Raw genomic sequence first — 15,245 nt, forward strand, 5'->3', positions numbered from 1 at the left:
ATCACTTTCAAATAATTGCTAATCACACTTATTCACAACGAATTATAATAAAAAAGATACAAGCTAATCTTTGGTAAATAAAGTACCGGTAATAGGTTTAGATATAAGATACGAAGATACAAGGTATAAACTCGGTGTAGTAAGTCACCTAAACAGCCTATTCCTCATCATTATTTTGTATTTTGTCATCAGCAGCAGCCTTTTAATTGCTGTCTTCTCCCTTGGTGTCGTCTGAATTAACTGAATTCATTTTGATTATTTGCCTGGTGTTTTTTATTGGTTGATATGCATATCAAATTTAGTTTTCTGTATTTTCATCGCTGTTCTGTGGTTCCTCTGGATTTTGATCGCTGTTATTTAGTTCCTTTGGTTTGTCGTCGGTGTTATTTGGTTTTGGTCTTTCATCGCTGTTACTCGGTTCCTCTGGGAAGTCGTTTGGGTCATTTGGGCACCCTGTTGTGTCATTCGTGCCATTGTTTGATGCTGCCTCTGCTTCTTGTGGCATTTCTTTATTTTCTGGCTGATTTGGTTCATGCGTATCCTTGACATCATCCTGAGAGGTGGTTTCGTTAGGATTATCTCCTGGTGGCTGTGAATCGGTTAGTGACCGGGCGTCATCATATTCATCACCGTCAGAGTCAGAGCTTGACGAACCGTCCTCTTTGTCGCCATTGGTTTCTTTTCCAGCTTTTATTTCTATTTTGCTCCCTTGAACTACCCCTTTTGCCAACAGCGGACCATCCTTGTGCAGGAAGAAGGTAGGCCATACAACAAAATGTATGAATTTCCCTGCCTTTGTGTACGATCGCATTTTGTTTGAGTCAAAATCTGAATTAGTCGGGTATTCTGTTTCCATGTAAATTGGTGGATCTTGAATTCGCATCATCCAGCATAGTTCTATGCACTTATTAATGTATTCTTCACAGGTTTTAAATACTTTTTTCTTTATCTTCAGTTTTGACTTTCCTTCCTCAGTAAAAAAGAACTAATAAATAAGAAAATGAATTAGTTTTCAAAGTTAATAAACATAGTTATATATGTATTAACGTTTCATTTTTCAGGGATTAAAACCTGGCATTGTAAATCAACATGGCAACTTGGAAATTGTAGCCTAAACACGAAATAGACACATGTCCTTGGTCTTTAAATATTTATTTTAAGATTCTGTGACACTAAAATACGCTAAAATATAAAGGAAAGGGTGTCAATGAGAAACTGTATTATCAAGTATAAGAAAAATTCATGATTTTAACCAAGGTTTACAAAATGACACGACTCAATAGCATATATGATATTTATCCATATTAAACAAATTACATACTCAAAATTTATCTTAATTTGCAAATAAGGATTTTTTTCTGGTAGAACCATTTCTGTTCAAGTACGATTTACACTTAAATCTTTGTCTTTTTGGCATTGCAATTTCTTCAATTCAATCAGTATTTGGTATTTTTGACAGTATCATAATACGTAATATAGTTTAAAGAATGCTCTCTGCTTTTTACATACCTTTTGCAAATAGTTTATTGCATGTTTTGCGTGCGATTTTCGAAAATCTTTCATTGGTTTAAGCATTTCAGAAGGTATTTCCTTGACATCGACCTTAAATATTGGAAGGGAAAAAGATTGATTTAATATATTTGAAAGATTAAAAGAAACAAAAACTAAGAAAAAAATAACAATTGTGGAACCAGGTCTTTCTTTCAAATGTACTTAAATTGATATCATTTTTAATAAAAAATTACCATTCTTTCTTCCTCACTGTGTATAAATGGTGCAGGTAAAATGAGCATATCCGGGAATGACTGAAGGTGACTGTCTCCAAAGTCAGCGCATGCGTCAAAAACATTCTATACAAATGAATTTGGTTTTAACAGACAACATTTATACAATAAATAATGTCACACACAATTCTAAATTTCTTTTCCTTACAAACCACTTTGCCAAAAATTGAGGTTTTGAATAAATTTTGATATATATATTTCTATCAAAATACAGTTTTTGAGTATATTTGTTAACAAGATTTCATTTCACCCCTAGAATTTGAAAATATACTGACTCTGATTATTTTTAATAAAATTGTAATCCCTTTTTCCTCCCGAATGTTCATTTTAGACTCTAGATTTTCCATGGCGTTTGTCCATTCGTTGTCGTACAGCTCTGACACCTTCTCAGCCAATTTCAGGGGACGGTTTGGATCACTAAGGTCTGTTATTCCGGGATTCTGGTCTCTAAGTCTATTGGCTGCTGCAGCACTTAGTCTGAAGTGAATCCACGATCATGGTTTTAGCACATAGAATAAACAATTCAAGTAAGAGGATTTACAAGATATCTTGGAGATAATGCAGCAATTAGATTGTAATCTCTCTCTCTCTCTCTCTCTCTCTCTCTCTCTCTCTCTCTCTCTCTCTCTCTCTCCGAGTATATAAACGAATAAATACCTATTCAAGGCATTTTCTTTTGCTTTTTTCTCCTCTGATAAATTTTTCTGCAGTTTATCAATGGTTTTCCTCTGTTCATCAATACTTCTACTTAAATTGGTGATGTGATGCTTTAGATTGGCATTGTCCACACTAAGGATTTCATTAGCTTTTGCACAATCTTGAATTATTCTTGCCTGTCTATTGATTTTTTCTATCACCTCTCTTTGAAAATTTGAGAAAATATTATATAAGCTTAGAGAAAGAAATGGGACAAGAGGAAGATAATGCCATATTTTTGTATAAAGTTTTGGTACAAAATAAATATTGACAAAATTTAAACTAGTTTATAAAGAACAGATCGTTTCTTACAAATTGTTGGCTTAGATAGAATATTGTTTTATCTAATGTAAGAACCACGCTTGTCATAAAAGTTTGACTGTATTTGTCAATGAAACATCCCGAAAGGGTTATATATAAAATATCAGGTCCTTTGAATACATACTGTACATGATTTTGAAGTTCTCCCTTTTCCTGTTCCAGTTGCTTTTCCTTTGATATGAAGGTTTCTATTTCTTTAATTAATCTGGGGATCAATCACAATAGGAAAAGTAAACACCAATATCTGGATATTAAAAACCCATGGCCACCTTACCATTTCTTTTAACTGTCATAAACTTTAATGTTTAAATCAGTAATTCTAGTATTTTTTCATTCCAAATTCTATTAAAATTTCATTTAAAAAATTAAGATTATCTAAAGTATTACACATTACTCAAAGTATAGATATAGAAGGGACATGAAAGGGATTATGATTTTAATTTCTATTTCGATTGATAACATGGAAACGGTAATATTTAAGACGCACCCCTCTTTTTCCGCTATTAGCTCCTTTTTTGCTCGCTGTAAGTCGGCAATATCGTCTTCTTTTCTGAAATTTATATATTGGATATTAGAATTGCATTCTGGAGCTCGCTCCCATAAAGTATCATTTTATGTAAAAGATGGGTTTTTTTTTTACTTCTTGCACTCCTCTTCCAGTGATTCCATTTGTCTTTTCTGTATTCCGAAGTCATCACGTAAACTACAGAGAAGTCAAAAGTATGATTTTAAAAAAATCTTTTTTTTTTATATTAAAAGCCAAAAAAAAAAATCATTTCAAATGAAGTATGATAATTTTATGAATCGTTTGATTTCTTTTATTCAAGTCCAATGCAATGGGTTTCTTCTATTAATTCACCTTTATGAACTTGGATAATTATAAAATACCGCTATCTACCACTTTTCACTAATTACAATGTCACCCTAACTCTCTGTGATTCTTTGTTAACTTTGAAATAGCATAAAGCAAGCGTATCATGTCTCTTGTCAATCATAACTTTTCTACCAGTAACCATAACGCAGATCATCACAGTGAAAAACAAGAAAACATTGATGTTACCATCAATTGTCGCCCGGGAAATATAAAATGTAAACAATTGAAAAAATGAGTCTTGATCATCGAACCGCTTCGATATGTGTGAAAAGGCTTGCGTCTAATTGATGGAGACGATAGTCGCAAATATTTTGAAAATCTATAGTCGGATAAAAATAAAACAAAAATGATACTATTTGAAACTTGATTAATTATTCAAGTAAATGTTGGCTGCATAAAATATAAATTGAAGTTAGACATATGCATCACCTATATTCAAAAAATCTATTTTCAATTTTAGTATATAACCACGAACTGTGCAGAGTACTTTTTAATGCGAGAAGTAAAATTCGATGTTCTAAAAAAAGGGATCCGTCATTTTTTCGATAGTAAATAATTTTACTTTATATATTAAATATGAAGAACATACATGTATATATATTTTACAGATTCCCTTTATTGAAGTAAATATATTGTGTAATTAGTAATTTATAAAAGAAAAAACTTTTCTGATTAACAATCTTTTCAATGTTTCGAAAACCTTTAATTCTGAATAACTTCTCCCTCCCAAATCCCCATACACCAACACTTTAACTTATATGTATAGAGAAGCCCGGTCCTCCGAGCTGCAACAAGTCAATCTTTAGAATGCTTTCCAGGTAAGAATCTGACTTTGAGCACGGATTGCTCATTTAAACCAAAACCTCATTTTTATTTTTTTTTCTATATACATGTACATGTATACAATATTCCTTCTTGTATCCTCATTTAATCAAACACTCACTAAATTGTTAATAAAATTATGTATAAGTATTTCTTGATCAACAACATCTAGGGAAGGGCAGTGACTCTTATTTGCTTCACTTATAATTTTGTACTTTGATTGCTCACTCAATACCTAGAAGCAAATAATTTATATTTTATATTTAAAACATTCAGATTGATAAATTGCATTTAAGATTTTAAAGTTTTTTTTAGCACAAGTATTCAGGGACAGGAGAGATTTTTAAAGCATAAATACATTTTGCTCATTAATCAATATAGCTAAAACCCTTGACCCAGGAGTCATGAAATTCATAATTTTGGAAGAGGCACTCTTCCTCATTATAACTATATACTGTGTTTGTTATATACCAAGTAGCAGAGGAGAAGATTTTCAAAGTTTTTCTTTATATTCAGTATTTCATGAATAACCCTATTCCCACTGGGAACCTCAGACCCAGGAACATAAAATTAACAATTTTGGAAGAGGCACTATGTACTTAGTTCATCGGCATATTATCTAGAACCAGAGGAGATTTTTAAAGCAAGCATTTATTAAATCGGTTTATAATAGATAATAATTCTTCCTACAACCTCTGACACAGGAGCCATGAAATTCACAATTTTTAAAGAAATTAGTTCATAGGCTTAATAACAAGGAGCAGTATAGACGAATTTCAAAGCATTAATTTATTTTCAGTCTATAATAAATAGGCTTCCACATGGAACCCCTGACCAAGGGCCATGAATTTCACAATTTTGGAAGTAACAATGTTTCATAAAAACCAATGAATAAGAAAATGTGACTCTGAAGTCCATTTGTGTCAAAGTTTTAATGAAATCTGATTGAAATAGGAGGTAGAGAATAGAATTTTAAAAGATTTTCACAGAAAATTGATTTTTAGTAATCGTCAGAACAACTGAAATCAAAATTCAAAAGAGTTGTTTCTCAGTTTGGACTACTTGCGTAACAAGTAAAAGAATGAGTGCATTTTAGTACTCATTTGGAACCTTTTTGGCTATCCATTTTAATCTTTACATTACAATATATCGCCAAATCAATCTATGATTACTATGCAAGCATATGCTTTTAATATTTATGCGTTGAACTTTTGTCATACATATTTCTATAATTACAGACAATATCATTGAAGTGAACATGTATAAGCCTAAAATTCCGGAATGGATGAGTAATTTTAACATAAGCAAATGTGATTTTTTCAAAATCAGATTCTACACATGAATTTAAATGAAGAAGAGCAATGAGCTCACTAAATGATACCTCCGCCTTCCATATGAATATAATAACAGTGTCCATGTTTTGCTATTGGAACCCAAAATATATGTCAGGTCAAAAAGTAAAATAGGAGGTGCACAATGGAAATATGTAACAAACTTAAGGTTCTGAGAAAGTGTCATCAAATTTCAATCAGTGGTATGAGAGGAGTTGCAGATTAGAGATGGGTACCACAAAGCGTAACAGACGGACGGACTGACAGACGGACGTGACCGACAGACGGACGGACGGACATACCGATTACTATATATACCCTCCGTCTTTTCAAGCAGGGGTATAATAAAAAAGTATATACCTTGTAATTTCTTGAGTCAAATTGGCAATGTTTGCTTTGTGTCCAGTCAATTCGCCTTCTGAATTCTTACAAGTTTCTTCTAGCCTTTAGAACAAATAAATTAAGCTTAACATTTCGTGAGTAAATATATATAGACGCTGGAAATTAAAGTGACAAAACATAAATAGACTTGTTAAAATTTTCATATAGGTTTTGGAATTTTTTTCATACTCATAAATATATACTCTTTCAGAAAATTGCAAATTTTATAAGTATAGAATTCTGAATATTTTATTAAAATTAATAATTATTTATGGTACATAAATATATACATCGCAACGTGCTCGAGGTTCCACATTCCATGCTACACACGGATGTGTATAGTTTCATAAAGAAAACAGCATGGTAAGTGAGGGAAGCCCGGTAGGCCTACTACATAGACAAAGTCATCCAAAAACGAAAAACAAAACCAAAAATAGGGCTTGAAATTAAAAAGCAACTTTTCTGGAAAAAAATTCAGTTGGGAGATTAATATAATCATAGGATGAAGAAGAAACGGGATCTCGGCGACATTCACGTGGGGCTCGCGAAGGTTCTAACCTTCAGGTTTGTTGATACATGCTATCATTTCTCGTATTTCCATGGCTTTCAAAGAAAAAAAATTGCACTCAAAACATATGAAAATTAGTGCCATTTGATTTGCAAATTGTATTGGAACTGCAGAAAGATATTTTGTTTGACATTTTGCCGCGATGACGTATGATTTGGTGGATTTTCCTTTCCTGTACCCCAATACACAAAACATCAACATTTGTACTTAATCATGTTAAATTCGTCTAAATACAGACTTAAATGTTAACTATTACTAATTTACCGGAGAGTTAAGATATTTTGATTCTGAGAATTGTTTTTACCTAATATTCCATTATAATTGTAAACCCTACATTGTATGTACGTCCAATTTTAGAATTCACGTGGTACAAGTAAACAGATCTAAGTTGTTTGACCCTTGATTCTCAGACAGATTCTAATTACGTTAATTTTGTACGAGGATAGAATATTTATTTTTCTCAAATGCTTACTTCAACTTTTTACCTTATTCATGAATGATATATTGGGAAAATTTAAATGAAAAAGCACTCGATTTGCAGCCGTATTGCCGCTTTAATTAGAGCTTTTCTTAGTTATAAAATCATTACATCATGACATATAATATTTTTATCTCTGAATCTTAGGATTTAAAATGATTATGACCAATAAGTGTATGTAAACTATAAAATAGATTTTTTGCTAAAGGAAAATTTTTCATACCATTTAATTTTCTTTTCTCTTTCAGTAATAATGTCATCCTTCTCTTTAACTTGTAAATCCAATTCGTTGATGCGGTTTTCATATCCTTTTTTTTCTTTTCTGAGACTGAGAAGTACACAATTATAGTTTTGTAAAAGACTGAAATTCCTCATCACATTTATCTCATGGAGTTTCACCATCACCACCATCCCTCAACCCAATACTCAGCCTCAACTCTGAGGTTTCCCCATTAAATGTATTCCTATCCTTACCCTTTTATCAGTTGCATTTCATGGTTCATTTGAAATCTTAAAGTTAACGGATTTTTTAAAAAAGATTTCAGAATTTGTTTATGAACATAATTTAAGGAATTAAAGAAAAAAGAGAATCGAAGACATAAAAAAACAAGTTCATACCTTTCATTTTCTTTGATCAATTGATTATTGGTTTCTTTCTGCTCCTTGAAATCCTTGTCTAGTTTTTCACAACGATTTCTATCCTTTTTGTATATTTTTTCCAAATCATCGAATTCTTTTTTCCACCTTAAAAGTCAATTAATTGCACTCAGCTGCAACTTATTGAAGTTATAAAAATGGTTTTATCAGATTTTGTATAATCCATATCTTAATTGAATTTTTTGATTGGATCTGTTCTGTTTGGATGACGTTTTTTCTGTCAAGTTTAAAAAACAATTTTTCCGTGTCTGCTTTTTTTCATTACCTGTATAACTATATAAATATATGTCTTCACATTCATTTCACGGATTATAAAAACCAATCATGCATTTATTTAATTCACTTACCTTTCTAAGTTCTGTAAACAAAATCAAAATGATATCATCTGTTTTAAGTTATACATTTAATTGCCTTATTACCTGTCACCTTCGCCTTTCAAACGTTCAACTTCGCCTTTTTTAGCCAACTCAAAATCAAAAACTGGCGGGTTACTGTCTTCCGTAGCTCTATCCTCCTGTCAAATATTGTCAAGAAACACAATCGAAAATTAATAGTTTCCCTTTTGCTTATAACATATGTGAATCTGAGTCTGAAACCCACTAATACTTAAAGAATTTTAAGTCCAAGCTTGTTTTTCTGGTCTATTTAAAAACCTTCGTAAAAATGTTAAGCAATAACATACCTTCAGTATACCTTCGAGAGAATGCTCAAAGTTTTTTGCTAACTCAGCGTTTTCCCGTGTTAACTTTGTATTTTTTGTCTTTTTTTGAAGTTTTTGAGTTGTAATCCCTAAGTTTCTGAAGTGTCCATGTTGGGCGTTTCTTTGAATTAGAAAATAAAATAAATAAAAAAAAAATTAAAAAGAGCAAGCTATTCCTGCAAGCTATATTTTTTTGAGTACTCCACTCAAAACGTTTATTTTTTCCCCTTTATTAGAAGTTCTAGGTTTTCAACGACAACTTCAACGAGTTTAATTACAATTAATCAATCAATATAATTGTCAGGTTTTTATTATGATAAATTGTGATTTTGAATGATTTATATACAACATATAGTTTTTGACTAAAAATAGCTTATATAGGTACAAAATTATTGAAGCAGAGTCCATGTTATATACATGTTGCATAAAAAACGCTTAAATTGATTATCTTGAGAATGAATATTGATTTGAAATTAAAGAATGTAAAGGCACCCATTGATACATTTTAATAGTAGAATTACACCTGTGTCTGAATCATGCACATACAAAAATGTTAGCATGGTATTTATCTACTGATTGTGATAGTACAAATAGTACATGCAGGACATATATTTTATAGATGGGTGAAGTCGTTCTATCAGTACTCTCTACTTAACCTTTAGACTCTTTTAAAAATTACTCACTAATTAATTTAGTTTAATTCGTTAACAAAGTTTTTCTTATATTTCTGAAGAGATATTTCAAGCAAATAGAAAATGATTTAGACTGGTATTTAAAGGGAAAGTAAGCGTTTATGAGCAAAACCCATCCTTGCTTATCATCTGAATTGAAACCAATTTTTAAGAACGATCAACGACAAATACGACAACTAATTTAATTGATATTTATTGAAACAAACTTAATCGGTTTCAGAGAATATTTTAGCAATCCTAGCTAAAATTTTAATTAAAACGAAAGTAGGTAATATAACATTTAACAAATAGCATGAAAATCATAACAAAAATTCAATGCATGCGTTCTAATTAACAATTAAACCATGTAAATCTATTAACATTAATATTACTAAATAACAGTTGTAGGGGTAAATGTTATGTACCTGTTTCCCGAACCACCTCCACCACAAAGGAAAGAAGCCATTCTTTTGTATTCGGTTGGGATTTACGTCCAGGGAGTAGTCATTGTATTTTAAAAATAGAATCGTTTAAAGTGAAACTTTTAAAGCAAGGATTAATTTCCCTTGTATTGCATTATCAATTCTTCTTGATAGATGTTATTACCTTTTATTTGAATAAACTTGAATTTGAAGGGTGCTTTTGGAACTTTGGTTATTGAGAAGATTCCAAAAATGTAAAATATTTACAAGATACAGAAAGATGGACGCGGACAAGGATACTAGGATCAGAATAGCTCACCTGAGATTAATATCAGAAGAGTTTAAAACATTTATTTTGAAGTATTTTAATAAATATGAAATCCTAACGATCATCTTTTTATGAATATCCCATTATTAATAACAACTTATCTAAGAATACAAAATATATATATGCATTTCCCCAAAACTGAAAAAGAAGGAAAGAAGGAAAGAAATGATCAAATATTTTTATTTGCGTCCTTCAATCTGTGTAAATCAGAATTAATCTCGAAATTTAATTAACATTTGCAAAACAAAACAAAAATCAACAAATTAAAATGAGGAAATGTATTTTTTTCTTTTTGATAAAAACAAATTCATGACTTCATTTCATAAACTCCAGGCCACAAGAAAACGTTCTGTGCATCTGATGTTTGAATGTCTTTGGTATTGTCTTTCAGGCAGTTCCAATCAAGTCGAACTTCTTTGAATTTCGCAGCCATTCTCCAAAATGTAATTATGCTCAACTCTTTAAATATGTCTACTGCACGACATACGTCAACATCGTCAAATTCTAACATCCAAGATTTGTCTACAATCTAGAAAAGAAAGCCGTTTTCTCGTTATACGAGATTTGATATTTTGACATCAAATGATCCTTCCCCTGCATACAAAATTAGCTAAGTATAAGTTAAGTGACAAAAGATTTCAAACAAATAACAATGTCGGTATGACAATATGAAAAAATGAGAAAAGAAAAAGATGCATACCTTGTATATATCTGACAGTATTAACTTGGAGTTGGCCTCTACAGTCTTGATGGAAAGATCAAACAAGCGAGGTGGTTTTGGGAACTACATGTAGAAAGTAAATATGCATACTACCTGAGACACGTTCATCTACACCAAAATCTATGTTCCATTGAAATACATGTATATCGAAATATATAAAATATACTTCTCGGAATATTATTGTTTAGTACATGCTTAATTGAATAATTTATAGACAGTTTTAGAAGAGTAAGCATTTTTCTAAATATCATAAACGTAAAAACGTAAAAAAAGTGCTCTATTAAATTTTTAAAACGTTGAAATTTGAATGGGAAAAAATACCTCATATTCGTGACTAGTTTGTCTTCTTATCATATCCATTTCTAGCTTTTGATCGACACATCTATTTAGTTTCTTTCTGCATTCAACATAAGCCACCTAGTTAAATAGATGAATCTGTTTTCATTAGTTCATCTGAATCATTCTATAAAAACACACTTGATGATAAACCCTTATGAAATACTGTTCAACTTACATGCATAATTTTTCCAAGGAGATTTATTATCTGGTACTCATTGTGTCCTTTTGCCACCAAATATTTCCTGGTATCACTCCATTGATGCACGAGCAATGATGACATACAAGACAAAATCTCGTCATATTTGTTTTCATATTTAGCAGAACATTTTCTAAAATCATCTTGTATTATTGAGAAAGTTTGTTTATCTTCTAAAATATCCTCTTTCTGGTCAGAAACGTAGTTTGTTTTATTCATTATATGTGCTGCTTCTTGATACCTCTTTAGTCTTGAAAATAAATATATTACATTATATTACATACTGCTGCTACTACCATAAACATTTTATTTATACTTTTTAGCATTATACGTGGCAAGAGAAATATCGGAAACTGATTGAGAGTTTAACTCACTTTTCTTCTACATCTTTAAGTTGGTGCTGTAATCTTCTGACCTCTCTACATTTTTCTGCACATTCTCCTTCTATCCTATAAATCAATTAAGAATATATGTAAACATAAATTAATATTGACTTTAATATAAAATTGACCAAAAAAAGTTGTTAAGTTTAAATTTCTTTACTTAAGACAATCTGCTTCTGTACGGGTGTGTTTTGTGTTTAAATTTATAAGGGCTACTCTGTAGGTCTGAATGTCTCCTTCAACTTCTTTTATTTTCGTATTTAATCTGAAAGTAACAAAAATTAAAAACTCCAATTTCGTATGCTCTTTCAAACGTATTATCTGTAGAATTAGCATTTAAAAACAGAGATCTGTCATAAGTGCATGAAATAATTTATGTTTTTCATGACAATTGTTTAGGAATGTTTACAACTTATCATCACTTGCACGTACCTCTCTTCATTCCTTTCATATTCCTTGATGGTTCTGTCCATCTCCTCAGCTTTCAGAGACAACCTATCTTCCAACTGATTTATCTTCTGTTTTAAATGTTCTATTTCATCAGATAATCTTGGAGAAAAAATGAACAATTACTGATAAGTTTAGAAATAAAAGATGACTGAAAACAGATAAAAATACATTTCAACAATTACAAAATTAAAAGTTTCCTATCTCGATTTCTCTATGTATAAGTTTATAATTCTGTTTTTTTTTTTTTACAACACAGGCATTAATCTATATTTTTGAACTTAAAATTGGCATTACTGATTATACTTACTTATATTGACAAGTTTCAGAAGTCTGCAGTTCTTTTCTAAGACAATTAATGGTTTTTATATGTCTATCTTCTGACTCTTGCAAGCTCCGTATTCGGAGTTTGTACTCTTGACAATCATCTTCCAAATGTTTTATGTCACTTTCTAATTTATTAATAACATCAATTAATGAAAGATTTACAGGTGATGATTCTTCTTGGTCCGGCGAGACTGGTGACTGGTGTATACACAAGGCCACATCTCAGAATTATTACTGTAACCATTGCTCTAAAATAAAGTTAAATTATCTGTATACTTAAAAATAAAATATAATGACTGATAATATATGTGGATATCAGCAACTAATAAATTAAATTAATATACATTTATAAAAATATAAACTTTGAGAGCAGCAGAATCTTCAAATAAAGATTGAAAAAAATGTACAATACCTCTAAATAATGTCTAAAATGTTTTTCCATAGTTTTGATATTTGCTAAAATTTGGTTGTCGAGCTCTGAAATATCTAATTTTCGTCGGTCTTTTCCTTTCATAGTTTTTGCATTTTCCAAATCTTCTAATCGTTTTATAGTCAGTCTTAAAATAGGTAAGTCCTCCGTTTCATCCCTAGGCATACTGCAATAATTAAAAAATAACATGACTGTCTACTTCGAGGAGACAAATTAAATCTTACAAGTTTAATGTACAGTCAATCGATAAATTAACAAATCATATAAATGACTTTAATGTAATCTTTTACTCATATATCTCACACAAAACAAAACAAAAAATGCACAATATTTATAGGCCTAGTCACTTGCTTACCACATGTATATATTTGTTGCCTTAACTTCACACCATATTTTATGATAATGAAAACGATACACTTCGGTGGTATGAAACTGATATCAATAAAGTATGCCATTTCTTCGGATTTTTTTTCACTACAGGCAAATACGGCATGTAAAAATTTACCTTCTCTTCGAAGTGCAAGACATCCTCAATAGTCGAACTCTCAGTGTATCAGGTAAACCTGCAGAATGTAAACGACTGATGAAAAATTAGAGTTATCTTCCTTGTCCAGGGGGGACGTCGGTATTCAACGCGGTGGGGCACCAGAGGGATATATGTAATAAAGGTTGTTGGTTCTGCAAACATTCAGGTAGGCTTGATTTAAAAAAAAAAGTTAAAAAATTTAAGTAATTAAGCAATGTCTTATATAAATATGAAATGCGTCTTAAAATTATATATATATGTCATTTATTTGAAGAATGAATTTGAATTTATAGCACAGTTCTTTCAAAAATTTATCTTTGTTAACTACATTAGAAGTATTTCACACTAAAGAAATGGTTCTATTTCGGCATAGTATGCTTACGCTATATAAATCCTTAGAACACTATGCGCGAATAGTAGGGCATGGGTTATATAGAGACAAACTGACAAGAAGCATTATAATGTTAAACAAGTTTATCTTTTAAAAAGATAGGTGAGCTAGCGCCGTAGCATTTTTTAAACACAGAAAGGAAGATCCGTGATCAAGTGATTTATTTTGCTGAATTCTTTAATTTTTATCAAGGCTGGAGAGTGATTGCCTGACGTCACGGCGTCAGGCTGTATAAGGATTGATAATTGCTTGATCCGAAACTAATAGATCATACCCAGAGAGCTAGATTTTGTACAAGCTGATTCACATTGGAAATCTTTTACCTGCATTTTAAAAGAAACTTTTTTTCAGGGAAACAATGATTTTACTAATGCAAAATAATGCAGTATTTACTTTGTTTACTCTGTATGCATGAAACAGATTATTCCAAGTGATTTACCGTTTCAACGTGTCCGTGTATCTTTTTTTTCTGCATTTCTATACTACTGGATCAGTCCATTTATGTTCTACAAAAGGGGTGAATCGCTCTTTTCGCGCCAAATATCACGAGTAAGCGATCTTCGCACCTTTTCTTGGATTGTTCTATTGTATGAATGGGGGTGCTAACTTCCATGGAATTAAATAAAGTTTGTTATAATTGTAACCTCCATCTTCTTATGATTCAGAAATTCTATCTACAAATTATATCATTCCTTAAAACAACATATGAATCGTATGTATCAGAATATGGACATGCAAAACAAAAGAAATGATTTCTCTCTGTTGGTTTATTCCATATTTTAATGGACTAGTCCAATCACCACAAACGATCGACGCAGTTCAACCAGGTTCCAGAGGATTTGACGAAAGAAATTACCTGTGCGAAATCTTGGATTTCTTTTCCACAAAGGCCTAAATGTTGGTTTTACCTATTTCGTGCTAAAAAAATTATAGTACCCACGTTTCAGAAAAAAAGATAAATGAACACAAACTACATGTACTACTGTTTACTTCATTGGAGAAAATGCTTTCCTACAACATATGTATTTATTTATATCCATTCTCTAAAATGTTCACAATGAATGATTTGACAACAAATTTCAGAATAGGTGTAGCTTTAAATTTAGATCCAGGGGTAGATCAATCTACTTGCAGAAAAGTCTATCGCATCATCTCGGATCTTTTCGTCAGAGGTCGAAAAACAAACTCGAATGTATCGACATCATCGGATGTTAAAAATTTATACATTTCCTGTTCATAGTAAAAACGGAGTTAGAAGTCCCTTCTATAGTATATTTTAGATAATATCATTACATTGAATAAAGTTAACTCCATATTCCACAGAAAATAGGTTTATATACATCATCCATGCATTTATTTCAAAGTTTGTGAAAGGGGTGTGTGTGTCATGGCGTATAACAGGGGCGTAACAACGGGGGGGGGGGGGGGGCAGGGGGGCCTGTCCCCTCCCAC

At 31.2% G+C, this 15,245-nt stretch overlaps 2 protein-coding genes across 2 annotated transcripts; both read right to left on the bottom strand.

Annotated features, from left to right (window-relative positions):
* Positions 1-268: 268 nt before the first annotated feature.
* LOC134255504 (myosin heavy chain, clone 203-like) lies at positions 269-9,749 on the bottom strand. The gene is made up of 14 exons (XM_062738033.1): positions 9,709-9,749; positions 8,595-8,733; positions 8,332-8,426; positions 7,874-7,999; positions 7,479-7,583; positions 6,189-6,272; positions 3,442-3,504; positions 3,289-3,351; positions 2,926-3,006; positions 2,442-2,645; positions 2,060-2,261; positions 1,746-1,850; positions 1,510-1,602; positions 269-985 (listed from the first exon to the last, which is right to left on the bottom strand). The coding sequence occupies exons 1-14, from the start codon at positions 9,747-9,749 to the stop codon at positions 299-301; spliced, it is 2,088 nt and encodes a 695-aa protein (XP_062594017.1). The 3' UTR covers positions 269-298.
* Positions 9,750-10,226: 477 nt separating this feature from the next.
* LOC134255502 (myosin-11-like) lies at positions 10,227-13,481 on the bottom strand. The gene is given in 11 exon segments (XM_062738032.1): positions 10,227-10,562; positions 10,734-10,817; positions 11,076-11,171; positions 11,269-11,539; positions 11,664-11,738; positions 11,833-11,937; positions 12,105-12,221; positions 12,430-12,656; positions 12,659-12,694; positions 12,859-13,042; positions 13,382-13,481. Coding segments are annotated over 11 exon segments (1,440 nt in total). The 5' UTR covers positions 13,405-13,481; the 3' UTR covers positions 10,227-10,340.
* Between the last annotated feature and the right edge of the window lie 1,764 nt (positions 13,482-15,245).

Source organism: Saccostrea cucullata, unplaced genomic scaffold (genome assembly GCF_032062105.1).
Source record: "Saccostrea cucullata isolate Sc308-1 unplaced genomic scaffold, CSIRO_AGI_Scuc_v1 ctg3239, whole genome shotgun sequence".
Taxonomy (NCBI): domain Eukaryota; kingdom Metazoa; phylum Mollusca; class Bivalvia; order Ostreida; family Ostreidae; genus Saccostrea; species Saccostrea cuccullata.